This window comes from Myripristis murdjan, chromosome 3, assembly GCF_902150065.1.
Source record: "Myripristis murdjan chromosome 3, fMyrMur1.1, whole genome shotgun sequence".
Lineage (NCBI taxonomy): Eukaryota > Metazoa > Chordata > Actinopteri > Holocentriformes > Holocentridae > Myripristis > Myripristis murdjan.
In genome coordinates, this window is record NC_043982.1 from 44238277 (window position 1) to 44255872 (window position 17596).

At 39.7% G+C, this 17596-nt stretch overlaps 1 protein-coding gene across 1 annotated transcript; it reads left to right on the forward strand.

Moving 5' to 3' along the window:
* The first annotated feature begins 1679 nt into the window (after positions 1-1679).
* LOC115357253 (uncharacterized) lies at positions 1680-16424 on the forward strand. Its single transcript, XM_030048672.1, has 13 exons — positions 1680-1805; positions 2764-2966; positions 6246-6383; positions 7042-7159; positions 8174-8372; positions 8846-8987; positions 9174-9329; positions 10889-10944; positions 12063-12238; positions 13299-13699; positions 14182-14278; positions 14557-14773; positions 15997-16424. Exons 1-13 carry the CDS (start codon positions 1680-1682, stop codon positions 16194-16196), a joined length of 2229 nt encoding a protein of 742 aa, XP_029904532.1. The 3' UTR covers positions 16197-16424.
* The last annotated feature ends 1172 nt before the right edge of the window (positions 16425-17596 follow it).

Genomic DNA, 17596 nt, shown 5'->3' on the forward strand with positions numbered 1-17596 from the left:
AAAATTAGCAACACCTCTCAATATAATGTAGTCCAGTACAAGACCTCTGCAAACTACAACCTCAGTAATAAACAAAGAACTAAATTGACACATAGGCATACTCCACAATGTCAAAACAAACTGAACATTATAAACTTTGTTAAAAGGTAGAATTTATAGCAGAGCTGCTGAGCTGAACTGCATCAGACTGGACGGCTGGACCCATTTCATTTTAATACCCTACTTTTTATTTTCTGGTTTTACATGTTCAGCCTTATAGTATTTTATTATTTTTTATCTTGCTCTCTTAAACATTCATTTACTTTTTATCTCCTGTTTGGAGTTTTTATTTACTTATTTATTTGTCTGTTTGTTTACATGATTGTTTATCATTTTATTACTACTTTTTTTTTTTTTTTTTTTGCTATTTTGAGTTTTATCTATTTCTTATTGGTCTTAATCCTGCCTCTGCTGTTTCCTCATTGCAAATTGATGAGATTTATGACGACATTTCCTCAGCTTCTGTTTTTATTGTCTTCTTTTGTTTTATTGTTGTTTTATTATTTTCCTGTATGAAGCACTTTGTGTGTTTGTGTGTGTTTCTATAAAAAAGTGCTATATAAATAAATTCTGATGGAGTGATTGATAAAAAAAAGTCCTGTTTTCAGTCATTTCTGCCCCTGGTGCCATGCCATCTCCTCTGATATCAAACGCCTACAGTGTCTCGAGGTGATCACAAGGTTCCTGGTTCGATCCCCAGGTCCTGCAGAGAGCACGTCAAATGTCCTTGAGCAAGATGCTGAACCCCCAACTGATATTACCACTGTGCTGAGGCCACGAAATTTCATTCCTACTGTGAAAATGGCTGAGATGATAATAACACTGTCAGAAACAGGGATACAGTAGGAGTCCATTTCTGTTCCCCAAAGTATAATCTGCACAAATGTACCTACCTATAGGGCTAATTATTGGACTAATTATTGGACTTCAAGATAATCATGTGCTTTTTTCAGAGTCAAAAAGGTCCAACATTTCCTCTAAATGTTAAGGTACAATATCTGGAAACAGCATTTGTTAGGCCAAAATGTCCAGTCTGATGCAGTTCAGGTCAGCAGCTCTGCCATAAATTCTACCTTTTAACAAAGCTTATAATGTTCAGTTTGTGTTGACATTGTGCGGAATGTGTCACTTTAATTCTCTTTATTATTGAGGTTGTAGTTTGCAGAGATCTGCTACTGGACTACATTTTATTGAGAGATTAGATTAGATTGTGCATGTGGAGCTGATAAAGTGACACTGTGTATAAATATCTTAATAACTTAGGTAATTAGGTAGATTTTTTAACTTGTAGGCTCTGGTTGAAATGAAATGAAATAAACTTTGTAGATTTGTGGATATGGAAAATAGGTGATACAACTCTCCAGTCAGTGTTGTAATTATAATATAGATTGGTATCTATAAGGTATAAATGAGTTCCCAATGTCAATGAGACAAAAGCTGGTACAGTTACAAGCTGCTGGACCCCTAAAGGTTCAGTGATGGGCTTTATTTTCTGAGACTGAAGTTTCTCTTTCTCTCTCTCTCATATCAGAAATTCTTACAGCTAAGCCCTCATCTGGTTTTTCCTGTTAAGCCTCTCGCATCAGTTGGCTTGAAAGTGACTGAACGAACTCCTGTGCGATCAGATGCCTCAAGACACCATGGCGTCAAGTGCAGGACTCCTAACGCTGGCTGTGCTCCTGGGCACTGCCTCGGCTCTGGGCACCTTTTATGGACAGAGTGTTAATTTTATGCCTGTTCAGAAGAATAAAGATGGGACCCTTGAGGTAGGTTCCTCCAAGACTTCAGAAACTGACAGTGTGTTTCTGTATTTAAGTGACTGACTTGTTGTGTCTGAAGGGATTTGACATAAATTCAAATTCTATTGAAAAATTATGCTACACTGTTATTCATTCTATTTTAAAATAAGAAACATGAAAATAGCACTTCTTCCTTGTTGTCTGGCACTATAAAGACACATTAAAGGGCATCAGGAAACCTCTCCCTGCTTTACCAGCACTGATGCTACAATAACTTACTCCACTACGACCTCTCTGCTGTGTACATACTGCATTTATGATAAATAATACATAAAACACAAGACAGTATATCAAGACAATAAAAACATGACAATGACACATTGACTAAATCATTTTATCAGAGCCTAACTAGTGTCAGAGGTGGAAAGTAACAAAATTCATGTAATCACGTTCCTTACTGGGTACGGTTTTGCACTGGCATTTTACTTCACTGGGCCTGCACTACATTTAAGAGGGAAGTCTTATACTTTTTCCTGCACTACATTTATCTGACTGTTGGAGTTCTAGTCTGCAGAAGCTTTTCCATGAAACCCATCAGATGTGCTGCGTTGATAGAGTATAAACTAGCCAGCAGGATATGGAGCAGGTAGAGGCACAATATAAATTCTTACAGGGTAGTGCATCAAGAATTCAACTCAGTTCTTCATAATTAATACATTTACTTTTCATACTCTCCATGCTCAAAACTTATTTTTACTTAAGTAGCATTTTTAAAGCAGGACTTTTACTTTACTGTGGAGTCCTGTGCAACTTTTACTAAAGTAAAGGATGTGAGCTTGTTTTTCCACTGCTGGTGAACATGCGTGCTATTTTCACACTCACACCCACACTGTTAACACACCCTGACTGGTTTTTGTTTTCTTTATCTTGCTGATGCTATTGTAGTTATTTCCTTCATAACATCAATGCTGTACCTTGGCTGTAGGTGAGCTTCCACTATCGGCAGAACAGCAGGGCCAGCTGTGTGAACGATCTGGCCTACAGATGTGAGACGGGGCTCTGCACGAGCCTCGAGAGCACAGGGGCCTCGCAGACGGACAGGGATAACTCCGGCCAAGTCAGGTGGTGCCAGTCCGAGGGCCGAGCCACGGCAAACGTCCCACATAATGAGTCCTCCGTCACTCTGAGGTGAGCCCACGGCAGAGGAGATCCTGCTGCCCTCAGGGAGGCACCACAGGCAGCCACAAATTTTCAAGTCACACTAGAAGCCCATTTTGGCACAGAGCCTTCATTAGAGCACAGCATCAAAAAGCTCTGATGTGTGCATAGGCAGAAATAAAATCCTAAAATATCAAAAAATATTCATCATCCATCATCACAAGACACTGACATCATGGATCATAGAGAGGCATTATGAATCAGTCAAAACATCAGATATATCTAATTGATTAATCTGGATTGTTTCTGACAATAGTCTCAACTGACCATTCACTTTTCCAAATTTTAGATGTTTTTCCCTGTTAAACAGAGTAAGAAACACAAGAGTAATGGCATCCTTAATGAGAATAAAATTTTTTTTTTCATATTCCTTTCTCCGAGAACCTTTAGTGAGTTCCATGTAACCTTACTTTACTGTGTATTTTTCATTTCTAATGAATCAGTCAAATCACCTGCAGCCAGATATTCCAGCCTCCACATCATTACAGATTATTTAAAATTGATCTGGAGAGACCGGCTCCTGGCGATGCGCAGGAATAAGTCCAGGTCTTTTCTGTGAAATTCTTAAAGGACAAAAGGACAAGGGGTTGAAACTAGATGCTTTAATCTGGTAAAAAAATAAGAACTACAATATAAAGTGCACAAACAAAGTGGAGGCAGATTGCTGGCTGTTCATGATGAATGGAAACACAATGCCAAGGTGTTTCTGAGAGTGTGGCTATCCGACCCGAGTTGGGACCAGACAAGAATTTAGAAATTATGTTTGGGTTCAGGCCCGGTTCGGTCACGTCAGTGTTATTTAGCGTGAAATAAAAATTATGGACTTATTGTTTGTTCTGGACATCTTCCTCTACAGTGCTGGAGTTTACGTGATGATGCTGAAGGCAACTGTAGGCTATTTCAGGAGGACGAGCAAAATCTGGGGCTCAGGGTTAGGGTTCGGACACAAAAAAACAAAAAACAAAACAAAAAAAAAAAAAACACAACGCCTGTCGGGTTCGGACAAAAATAGGCTACGCGCCCCGGTCTGAACTCTTGTGAACTGAACAACCTGACACAAAACCTTTAAAAGAACAGAACATTTCACGTTACGCAGTTACGGTAACTGGATTAAATGTAATTAGCTGCCTCCTCCTCCTTCATTGTTGCTGCTGGCGTGATTTCTGTGTGAATTCCAGCTAAAGCCTCGCCTGTCCAGCCACGCCCAGCGAGCCGAGGCCAGAAACATCCGTGACAAAAACTATTTCACACAGGAGGATGTGAATACCAACGCACAACATCACACAAACACCGATACTGCATCGCAATTATTTGCTATTTGAATATCCAAAAAGTTGCATTTTGGAGCTTTAATACTTTAAGTAGGCTAATGCAGTTTAATGATGGTAATTTAATATCCGAGTCTGCATTGCAGATTGTATTATTTTTTTTATTTCTCACAGACTCTTTTTGACAGAAATGCCTTTCTGCACTACATGTAGGGGAGACCGGGGACGGCTTCTCACTTCTCCGCTTGTATTTCCTCGCTCATTTCAGTTCCAAAATTTCAAAAAAAAAAAAAAAAAAAAAAAATCTGGAATAAACGCTTTACATCTGGCCGGCAAACAGGCGAGTTTTTCATCGTCGACTGTGAGCGACATCACCCAACTCTGGCTGTTCTGAAGCTATTTCCCCCCTTCAAGATAATTGTGATGATTCAACTAAATAAAACATTTGGACAGACAACATGAGTGACAGATGATACAAATTCACAGAGACACATCAGAGGGATAAGAGGTTTTGTACACAGACAGCTCACATCACTGGTTTTTAGAGTCAAACTATTGTTTTAAATCATTTTTATTATTAGAATTAGGGTTAGAATTGGACATTTTACATTTGTTTGATTCATTTTACAACTGATAGAATAATAAGTTGACATGTCCTATATAAAAACAAACAAACAAAAAGGAGCTTTTTAAAGGCGGAAGAGAAACCAGGATGTCTGGCGTCTTGTAAATACAAGAATGTCAGGCCACAATTTCGTGTAAATGCAACACCAAGATAAATGTGAGGCGGTTTGTGGGTTCCAGCCTGTGTCAGTATCATTCCTGAGGATTTACCACAGACACGGGTAAAATCTGTGTGTCAGTTTCTAAGAATATATAGCCCTAAGATATTTCTCTCACTTTATTATCAATGGAATTTTTGTGAGGTAAAAACCATGATCTCTGTTATATAGGACATTTACTTAGATTTCTTTTCCACTTTGTGTTTACATCTGGCTCAGACACAAACTGTATTTTGAAGCCAGGAGATTGCTGTAATAGTTTTATAATTAATTTAATGAGCTGTCAATCACTGAGGCAGCACAACCGAAAAACAACAGTCATTTCCTCCTCACGGCACATCATCATTTGAGAGCGTGTGTATGTGTGTGTGTGTGTGTGTGTGAGAGAGAGAGAGAGAGAGAGAGAGAGAGAGAGAGCGAGTGTGTGTGTGTGTGTGTGTTGGACTGATTTTATGCATCCTAATGACTTGCTCATGGAAGTGGTTATGTGTTTTTCTGGAGCTGGCCACCAGATGGCGTAAGAGAAGGTGCCACACAGCCTGGGTTTAAAATGTGATATCTCCGGAGGAATCGTTGATCCAAATACGGCGGCGTATTAGGGCCATTATGGGAGAAAAAAATTAATTAAACCTTAAATAAACCTTTGTTTTTGCTGCGTCTGCTCTCTCTCTCTCTTCATTCACTGCCTAGCTCACTCAACCAGAGCTGCTGTCTCTCTCTCTCTCTCTCTCTCTCCCTCTCTCTCTCTGTCTGTCTTCACGCCTGCAGGGTCTCTGTACACGACTCCCTCACTTCATTCACTGTCCAGCCCAGTTTTTTTCTTCTTATGTTTTTGACTTTATAATCACAGAACTTTTGAGACCTTCTCTGATAAATTTGTGAGTTTTTTTCTCATAAATTTATGACTTTGATCTCTGAAATTCTGAGTTTTTTTTCTCAGAATATCACCACCGTCTCCTGGCTCCATATTTTTTTTAATCTCTCCCTACAATGCCCCTAATATGCCGTCATACAATGCTTATAATTACTTTTATGAATTTATATTGATGTTTTATTAAAAATATGGTCAGCATCTCCTGCATTATTGCGATTCCAGTTTTACAGCTGGTGTTTTATGATTTTTGTTTAGGGCTCTATAACATTTGCAGTGAGTTTGTGTCGATCAGCTGTAACCAGGCGCTCCGTCTCCTCCCTCTCAGGGACTCGGGCTGCTGCTGGGCGTCCAACGTCGGAGGAAGAGCAAACTGGACGGCTCAAGCCGAGGTGGACCTGGGAACTCGATCCGACACACACACCTTCAACAGGTGTCCCGTCACGGCGACGGTGGCATCCTTACGGTACAAACTTGTCTCTTTAATCTGAGAGAAGAAAGTGCAAAAAATACCAACTCAATGAATCAGTCAGAATCACAATCAGAAATACTTTAGTGATCCCTGAGGGGAAATTGGGCACCGTAGCAAATGCAGATACAGTATTTTACACTTATTTATCCTTATTATTTACCCTTGTATTTGCCATCCCTACTGGAAAACATTGCTCAAACACTAAATGAACTAACCTAAAAAACAAAGAAAATTAAACAAAGCGAACAAGAATCAACAAGACATTTTAAACAAATATTAGCCAGAAAAATGGCTTAGCTCAAATGAAATTTGATGTAGATCTCAAAGAGAAAATTGACTAAAAATCTGTTGTTGTTTTTTTCTAATTTAACATGTTAATGGATCCACATTTTTTCTGTGTTTCATAAGAATCCTGAATATCATGAAGTAATGAGAATCAAGTTTAGGTGAATTAATTTCACTGGTTGAGATGAACATCTTGTCGGATATATGGATTTTAAAACAGTTATTACATTTGTTTAATTTATTTAATGTGTTTTAAACCAAAACTGATTTTTTATTACAAGCAAATGATCATATGAGACCTGTGAGTCATGTTACAATGTGTATGTGTGTGTGTGTGTGTGTGTGTGTGTGTTCATGGTGTGTGCAGGGCTCCTCAGAACTGTTTTTCAAGGCTTCGTCTTTTGGCTCACGATCCGGACGGAGATCCTGTGAGATGCCGTTTCGCTGAAAACGCCAGTGCGCCCGCGAATGTCGAGCTCGACGAGGTAACGCGTTTCAAATAACCAACAGATAAAACAGGCCTAATGACAGACACTGACACAGGTTAGGAGAGGGCAGCCCACCTTGTTGTGATGGAGGACAAGAACGATGGACGGCAGCCAGTTCTCAAAAGACTAGAACTTAGAAATGCATCTCTTATGCCATCATAACCCAAAATGTAAGAGCATTTCCCTCCAGTCTTTATGTTTTTATGTTCATTTGACATGGAAATATTCAATTCAAGACAGACTTTTGAAAGTGTTACGTTAATTCAGCCAATTATTAGTGTTGGCATGAGCCTGCAGGGTTTGATCCCTCCTCATCTTCATACCTGACATTAGTCAGCACAACAGTGTGGCCTTTTTGCCAATTGCCTTTCCAAATTTACACACGTGAAAACACTTGCACAGAAATAATGAGTTTGCTGACAAATCAGAGCTGGAGCCACAGGGGAAACATTTAGTTTGGACAACAATGGAGGACACTGTTGGACAGATGGGGACGAGGGGTGAGGAGGAGGAGGAGGAGGAGAAGTTAGATGAAGTCTTATGGCCAGACCCACAAAGCAGCTGAGGTTTGCTCAAAGTGTGTTATAACACAACTGCCAGTCCAGGCAGTAGTAGTGGATAGGATCACACGCACAAACCAATCGTGCTTAAGATTAATGTAAGAATCCCCCACCTCATTAACATACGACACAGAAATACAGAAATAAGTAAATGTGTAAATGTAGAAATACAGAAATAAATGTAGGAATAAATAAATAAAAGTAGAAATAAATGAAGGAATAAATAAATGTAGAAATAAATAAAAATCTAAGTAAATAAATGTAAAAATAATATATAAATACACAAATAAATAAATAAATATATAAATAAAAACAGAAATAAATAATTAAGTACATGTAGAAATATTTATTAATTTAATTATTCATGCATTTATATATTTATATGTGTATTCATTTATTTATTGTTTTGTCATTTTTCGTCCTTCATACTCTTCATGTGTATTTCCTGCAGGGGGAGTGCACAGTGCGAGCCGCTGGCCAGCTGGCCGTCGGCGTCCACGTGTTTGAGCTGCTGCTGGACGACTTCTCCGCCCAGAACATCACCATGTCCTACGCTAACGGGACGTCAGCGGTCAGAAAGGCCTTCAACGCGTCCTCGAGCGACAACTCAGCCCCTCTCTGCCGAGTCCCACTGCACTTTGCACTGGAGAGTAAGACATCAAAACACACACACAGCACCTGCAGTCACATCATATCGCTTTTTTGTTTAAGTTTAGACTTCAGTCATATATTTCAGATATCCCCATCCCAGTGACTCTGCATGTTTAGTTTAGTATCTAAAAAAATGTTAAATCTTAACGTTTCTGCTAATATTTCCCAAAAGTGAGCAGTGGGGTTTCAGAGCTGCCACATCACTCCTCCTCCCTTTCCTCCATTCATTCCACTACGATATGAACATGAACTTTCAGAGCCTTCACACTTAAAAGCAGCAGCACTGTTGGCTTTTCAGGACTTTTTCAAACTGAAACGCTCCCTCCTCCTCCTCCTCCTCCTCCTCCCCCACCAGGGAAAATAGTCCCTAAGTCCCTGACCCTCCTAACAGAACGTTTTGAATCACTATGGCAGATATTTGCTTGTTTGTGGTCCCATGTTGTCTCCCTAACCCGTCGTGTCTGTGTCTCAGTCCTCCCTCCGCTGCCCAGCTGTGTGGCGGGCCACGTGCTGCCCCAGTTCTTGCTGCAGACCCCGTCGCACGGCGAAGTTCATCACGCCTCTGTGGGCGAGAAGTTCCAGCTTTACGCCGAAGCACAGGCTCACCACGCCAAGTATGCATCTCCTGCTGCACCACAGATAAACATTCTGCAAGTAGAATGCTCTAGGAACCGGCATTAGTCCTGGTTAATGAAGAGACGTTGTAATATTTAGAAGATAAAATGTGATCTCGCAGACCGAATAAGCTGAGTGGATGCTGAGTTCATGTTTCTTCGTCTCGTTTCTCTATCTGCCTGAAGCATAAACGACTTCCAGGTCAGCGGGCCCCTGAACATGACCAAAGAGTACAAGAAAGGCAAATTTGGGAAAGCTGAGGTCACTCTGAGCTGGACCCCACAGCTGCAGGACCTGAACCGAGTCGCCCCCCTCTGTTTCACTGCAGAAACACAGGACAGGTACGTGTGTGCAGAGATGGACAGAGTACTGCAAACTGCTACTCCAGTAGAAGTACTGTTCCTCTGCTGGTATGTGACTGCAGTAGAAGTAGAAGTACTGTTCCTCTGCTGGTATGTGACTGCAGTAGAAGTAGAAGTACTGTTCCTCTGCTGGTATGTGACTGCAGTAGAAGTAGAAGTACTGTTCCTCTGCTGGTATGTGACTGCAGTAGAAGTAGAAGTACTGTTCCTCTGCTGGTATGTGACTGCAGTAGAAGTAGAAGTACTGTTCCTCTGCTGGTATGTGACTGCAGTAGAAGTAGAAGTACTGTTCCTCTGCTGGTATGTGACTGCAGTAGAAGTAGAAGTACTGTCCCTCTGCTGGTATGTGACTGCAGTAGAAGTAGAAGTAGTGCAGTAAAAATGTCCTGCAGTAAAAGTCCAAAGTGTCTCATGTCAAATGTCCTGGCAGTAAAAGTGACTGAGCTCCTTTTTCCAAACAGTAACTGTGTTAGCTGGGATCTTTTCCATGCAGTTAGAAAAGGAGGAGAGAACACGCCGCACACTACATGCTTTTAAAGGGGCATTACACTCAACTGAAGTGAGGACCCTGTAGACTCAACTGACACATGTGGAATAAGCATGCAATATGATGTTGAGTCTACATGGTTCTCATTGTCCACACTCATTCCACATTTTCACCGGTTGAGTCTACATGGTCCTCAATGCAGTTTTTTATGGTGCAGCTTTTATTGTGAAATTTGGAAAATGACAAAAAGTAGAAGCCACAAAGTAGAAGCAGGTTCCTCTTCTCATCTTTGCTGACTGAGCTTTTATTGTGAAAGGTTCCACAGTCTGTCAGTGATCTTCTGTTCTCTGTAATGGATCTGATTTAAAATGTAGTGAAGGACAAAACTCAAGCAAAAGTCAAATTACTTCCACCTGTGTGTGTGCATGTGTGTGTGTGTGTGTGTGTGTGTGTGTGTGTGTGCGTGCGTGCGTGTGTGTGTATGGGCAAGGGCAAGGTCCACTGAAATCCATCTTTTTCTTTGAATAAAACAAGATGATCACCAGCTCTGATATTTAAAAACAAAATTAAGAAATGAGAATTATTATCATGTTTCTCTCATTCCTTACCACCCATTTTCTGGATGCTGTAAAAATATTAGAGCTACCAAATGATTTTTGACAAATGGTTTACAAATCAACACTATGGCAGTCAGTGTACTGAATAATCTCACATATTGCACTTTCATATAAATCTTATGTTCACATAACACCAGTATTTGTCATGGCTCGTGTCTTTTGTGATGATGCAACATTCAAACACACACACACACACACACACACACACACACATAAAAAACACACTTGCTTACCTGTCCTCTCAGATATCAATAATCAGAAACATTACATGGTCTGAAAATATATAATTCTTGCGTTCTACTATAATCTCATGTCAGACATTATCCATAACAGCTACAGCCATAATATGTTGTGATTGTTGCTGTTCATATTCCATTTTATTCCATTTTTGCATTTCCTGTCGCCTGATACTTCCTGTTGTTGCTGTCTTTCAGCCAATCAGAGATGAGGTGTGTCGTCGTCAGGGTGACCAGATCGGCCATCGCTAAAGGTTTGTAGAGTCATAGATCAGATTCTTTGTATGGAAGATGGTATGTGACCTTATTTTATCACCCACTTAGTGATATTTACATTTAACTGGTGATGTGTCGTGTTCGGTCAAACTGAGAGCAGAAACACCCATCACGTTTTGATTCTATGTCGTGAAATCTTTAGCACCCCTGCAGGATTTGCTAAATGGTTAATTGACATGAAAAATGACATTTAAGAAGTACATGCACACTGAAAGAGTGGAAAGTAAACGGAGCGGAGGTGTGGATGGGACCACAAACCAGATTATAATGTCAAACTGCTGTTTTCCAGTTTATTCCCAGATCAGCCAAAGGAGTTTTCAACCCTGAGTGATGAAGTGAAATTTTAGTTGAACCATCACCAGGGACTGAATGGTTACCGGTTTTACTACACATAAATCTAAATATAATGTAAAATATCCAACAGTTGGTAACATTATGATAGCTGTTTTTGATAGTAGAGCTTTTGAGTGTTTAGTTAAGAGAATAGTCAGTTTTTTATGGTAAATTCTGTCAAGAATCACTCAGTATCAGCCACTCAAGTCTCTTCAGCACTAATGTATTGCTCTTCTATGCAAAATACACATTTGTTTAGTTTAGTTATGACTTATTTGGGGAACTAACAAGCTCTTTGGACAGCGAATCACCTATAATGCATCTTAAAATCCTTGTGTTGTGTATTTCATATCCTAACATGGCTTTCGCTGTGCTATTATTGAAAAGCAGTCAGATCATAGTGCTGACAATTTAAGATTTTCAGTGCAAAATGTATGTGCTGAAATGATTTCAGTGTGTATTCGTCATTTTAACATTTTCAGGACATTTTAACTGTACGATGATAATACCGAACCCGTGATAAATGTGGTTAAAATAATTGTGATATTGTATTTTAATATTGTCACAACCAGAATTATTTTACTTAATTACATCTGAATATTAGTTTACATTTTCACATGAAAAACAGGTGGCGATGGTGTCCGATTTGTGAGATTATAATCTAATTTATGTTGGAGGAACGTAATCTCCACAGTTAGCGCGTCAGAGTTAGTAATTGTTACGAGGCGGTGTTGTGTTTACTGACGTGCCGTGTGATCTCCAGGTAAGGCCATCGTGACGTGCTCAGCCAGTCAGATGACGGTTGCCCTTGACAAAGCGTCCATGCCCGACATTGACACCAGCTGGCTGAAGCTGAGGGACCCGTCCTGCTCTCTCACCGCCAACGCCACTCACATCATGGCCTCCATGTCTTTCAGCACCTGTGGCACCAAAGTCGAGGTATAACACGGCTTTTTATCCTTTTTTTTACCCTTATGGGACACAGATCCACAACAATGTATTAGTGCCACTGTAGGGGAAAAATACGTAGCCATGGGAGGGGTTTTATAACTCGGAGATTATAAAAGTCACAAGTTTACCAGAAAAAAAAACTTCTCTCAGATTATGATTTATCTCCGCTGGGTGGCAGCCTGGAGGAGATCATGTGTTTGTGTGTCTCACAAACCTCCGGGTCTATCAGCCGAAAGTTTTTTTGAGTACAGCTGACTGTGAGATGAAGACCCTCTCATCTTCAAAACCTTTGCTTGTTTTGGCGACGTCGGCTCCCTCACTTCATTCACTGTCTAGCTCGATCGACCAAAGCTGCTCTCTTCCTCTCTCTCTTCTCAAACTACTAGGTTGCTACTCTGCTCCCTCACTTCATTCACAGTCTTTATATGTTAAAACGATTTATTCTAACTTTAACCCTCTGATGCATGAATTATGAAAGCCTAGGTCAAGATTTTTTTCTTATGTGTTTTTACTCTTCTTAGGGCATGAGCACTTTTGTGAGTCTCCATACTTCTTTAAGGATGCAGGACTGGTATTACCATGTCATGATACTAGTATTAATATGTGTTCAGCAACAAGAATTGACAGTCTTTGCATAAACCTCAATGGAGGGGAGCAGCAGAGAGCATTCAAACAGCTGATATGCAATTCCACCATAGAAACCACTGCATTTAGGAGAAAATGGCTTTTAAACAGCTGTCCACTGCAGTGACCACTATGCACCAGAGGGTTAAGAGAACACAGCGATTCTTCATTTCTTATTTTTATACACTAATAAAAATCATGTTTGTGAATATTACATGCCATTTCTATCTGTAACTCAATTTAAATCTGACATAAAGTACCTTTGAAATACCTTTGTACCTGTGAAATAAAATCAGTCTTTATTTTGCTGAGGATCCCCTAGAAGCCCCTAAGATTCCCACTTTGAAAACAGCTGCTACATGTTGGGGGAAAAACATCAAACATCATCTCAGTTCCTGAAGGTTTTTCCCACCTCTCTTTGCAGGATAAAGGCGACTTCATCGTCTTCAACAATGAGATCGACTCCTTCGAGCAGCCCAACACGGTTATAACCCGCAGACGGACGGTCAGCATCGGCTTCTCGTGCCAGTTCCCCAAGACCAGCAGCATCTCGAGCTACTACAACCTCCACAGGTCTGACTACGTGTTCACCGAGTCCAGCTTCGGCAGCTTCAGCTACAGCTTTGACTTCTTCACCGATAACAATTTCACCGATAAGTTCGCCCCCAAAGCGTATCCGCTGGAGGTCAAGCTGATGGATATGGTTTACATGGGCATCCAGGCTCAAACTGCACTGCCGGACGTCACTCTGTTCATCGAGTCCTGCAAAGCCACGCCCGACGACAACCCCGAGAGCAGCCTCTTCTACGACCTCATCCACAACGGGTAAACACACACACACACACACACACACACACACGTTTTATTCAAATCAAATCACACTTTATTTATATGGCACCTTTCATGCAAACTTGCAATACAAGATGCTTAACAATACAATGAAAATACAGCCATGCATAAGAAATAATAAAATAAGAAATAACATTGACATGATAGAATAGAAACCAGTGAAGCACAGTGGAAGAGGGATTAAAGTGGATTAAAACACAGATAATAAACTAACTAAATAAATAAATGATAATGAATAAATTAAGATAAATACAATGGATAAAGAGAATGCCTTTGCCTTTGCAGCTAAAAATGTTTCTCGCCCGTATCCTTTGTTATCTATTGATTTGTATGTGTATACGTACAATTATGACTGAAATAAACTAAACTAAACTAAATTCTGCAGAGAGATAACTAACTCAGATCTTGAATGTACCTTGGTTTTATGTTTAATGCTTTATATTCATTTTTTGTTTAAGGTGCCTGAAGGATGAGACAGTGAAAGTCTTCCCGTCTGATCCGATGTCCTTCCAGTTTGAGGTTCAAGCCTTCAAGTTCACCGGAAACTTCGACCAGGTGACTTCAAGGCTGTGATCTCGTGACTTTACGAGTCATGCAAAGCCGATGCAGCACTAACAGTGAATACACACATAAGAAAATAGATCATGTCTGTGTTTGTTATGTCATGTTAGGGTCATTTCACCGCTTCCCAACTGATCAAAATCTGGGGCCATATTTCAGAGTAAAACAACATATTTGATCACCGTCACACACACACACTCCCACAGTGGCCCTAACATGCTGCTGTAAGCCCGAGCTGGTTGAAATCTTACCCTCGGCTCCGCCCTCCACAGGTGTACATCACGTGCTCCGTCATCCTGTGCCAGGCGGGGAATCCCGTGTCCAGGTGCGCCCAGGGCTGCCTGCAGGACCCGGCCCGCAGGCGCCGCCGGTCACAGGCCATGGAGACGGGCAGCCACTACATTACCCAGGGTCCCCTGGAGCTGGTCAGGCAGAGCAACGCAGAGAAGAAGGACTCAGTGAAGGAGGATGCAGTGGTGCCCCCCACAGGTTAATATGTGACCCTGCACCTGATAACCCCACCTTCACTTTGACTGAGGAACAAGGCACAACCAAGCCTGTTATTGTTAAAGACAACTAACGAAATAACCAAAAGTAGGCGTGGAAAAACATAAAAACATGAAATGGTTATGTTTACAAAAAAGAAATTAAAATAAACTAAAATTATACAGAAAATGTTTTTATTTTGTGACTAAAATCACTAAAGCAAAGACTGAAACGAATAAAAACTAAAACTCAGCTTTTTTTAAAAAAACAAAAAACAAAAAACAAAAGGAGTAAACCTGCTTTAAAAACTAATTAAAACCTGAAATATGAAAACGAAACATCAAAACGAGATAAATATTTAAAAAATGATGAAAAATGCAAAACCATAATAATCTTGGTTGTGACTTTTTTAAAAAAAAACATTATTTATTCAGATGTTAATGAAAGAATGACAGATACTGTATTTAAAAATCTTTTCTCTATCTATCTATCTATCTATCTATCTATCTATCTATCTATCTATCTATCTATCTATCTATCTATCTAAATATGACAGCGTGTTAGGGCCATCGTAGGAAGAAAAAAATATGGGGCTGGGGGAGAGGGGTAATGTTTGAAAAAAAAAAAATGTTGAAAAAAAAAAAATCAGAATTTCAGATATTAAAGTCATAAATTTCCAGGAGAAAAACTCTGAGATTCTCTGAGATTACAGTGATGAATTTCCAAGAAAAATTCTGAGATTATAAAGTCACAAATTTGTGAGAAAAAAATCTGAAATTCTGAGATTAATGAGAAAAAAACTCACAAATTCATGAGAAGAAAACAAACTAGTTTTGAATTCAAGAAAGTTTCTACTTTTTTTTTTTTTAATCAGAAAAGTTTTACTTTTGGTCAAAGAACCAAGAACCAGGGACGGGACTCAGCAAAGTGAAGCGCTGTGGTTCCTTGACCAAAAAGAAAAACTTTTCTGATTAAAAAAAAAAAATGTATAAACTTTCTTGAATTCATATATTTCATTTCTTTATACATTTTCATAAATTCATGTTTTTTCATTTTTTCATGAGTTTTTTCTCGACTTAAATCTCAGAAACTCAGAGTTGTTTCCTCAGATTATTACCCCCGCTGTTCCCCGGCTCCATATATTTTATTTTTCCCTGCAGTGGGCCGAACTCGCCGTCACAGCAGAACTCAGGGTCTCGATGCTAAATGTGTGGTTTTGGTTTCAGCGAGCGTTCCGGCGGACCCTCGGCACAGTGGCAGCGGCAGCGGCGGCTGGACGCTCCTCGGCAGCAACATCAGCACCGTGGTGTTCGCCGGCCTGTTCGTGGTGTCGCTGGTGGTCCTGGCGCTGGTGGTGCGTCACATGACCAGGAAGAGACGGGCAGACGATCACAGCTCTCTTCTGGTCACAGAGATGGAGAGCTGAGCGCGTTCAGAACACACATCTGTACCAAGGTTATTATAGTCAACTAAAACTAAACACTAAAACTGGGGTGGGAAAACATTTTAGTTCATGGAAATTAAAATAAAAACTAGACTTTAACTTTAACTAGGCTAGAAACCATATTGTGCGCTTACAAAACTAACTGAACTAAGCTCAGAGTGTGTGTGCAGTGTGTTTAGTGCTGCTGCTGATCAGTTTGGTCAGATGTGTGTGTGAGTGTGTGTTGGTGCTGATTTTTACATGACTGGGAGTCACTGCCTTCACAAAGTGAAGAGCTAATCTGACAAACAGCGGCCAGATTAGAATAAAACAACTAACTCCCACTGACACTGACAGCAAGAACAACTCAACTCCAACTCAACATTTTCACACGAGAACAACTCAACTGGGACTAGAGAACCCAGTCTACTCAGACTAAACTGAGCTGGAATAAAACATTAAAAACAAAATAAACTAATGAAAAATACAAAACTGTAATATCTGCAAACATTATTAAGTGGTAGGGGTGTAACAGTACAATAAACACACGGTTTGGTTTGTATTGTGGTTTCAGTTCAGGTTTTTTTTTTTTTGCACATCAGGGAGAATTTTTTTTTTTTGCCTTATTTGCATTTTTTTTTTCATTCAGAGATTTGGGATAACAATATGAAGTATGAATATGAAGTTAACAAATATTGTTTCAAAGGCAAAAGTGCAGCTTAGACTATTAGAAACAAATCTAAAAATATGGCATATTTATTAATTCATCAGCTCAGTGTGTGTTTGACACTCTCACACAGTGGATGTGTGTGTGTGTGTGTGTGTGTGTGTGTGTGGAGTGGGTTGGTCTTTTTCTTTTTCGGTTTGGTTTCATACCCTTACAAATGCAAGTTATGTAACAAACATTTCTTTTAAGAAAAAAAAAAGATTTGTCACCAGCTGGAGCGCTTACGGGATTTTTTTTATTTGCCACACACACACACACACACACACATCACCGATGGCAATCTAGCGATGTGTGCAAACACTCGATAAAAATGCTGATAAACCAGTTTGAAGTTATAATGAAGGAAAAACAGGCATTTAAACCTCGTCACTTTTTAAAACACAATTTAATATCAAAGCAGACAGATTTACAAAACAAGTAAACATGATCTTTGTGGTTTTTATTTTATTTTTTTTTTAATTTGTGACTTTATAATCTCATAGTTTTCAAGTTATTTTTTTCTCCTAAATTTACCACTTCAATCTCTGGGAGATTATCTGTTTTTTTTTTTCATTGTCTCTGAATATTACAAAGTTTTTTTTTTTTAATGTTCTAAGTTTTTTTCTCATGAATTTTTTCCCTCATAAATCTGCAACTTTAATCTCAGAATTTCTGAGTTTTTTCTTGAAAATTTGTG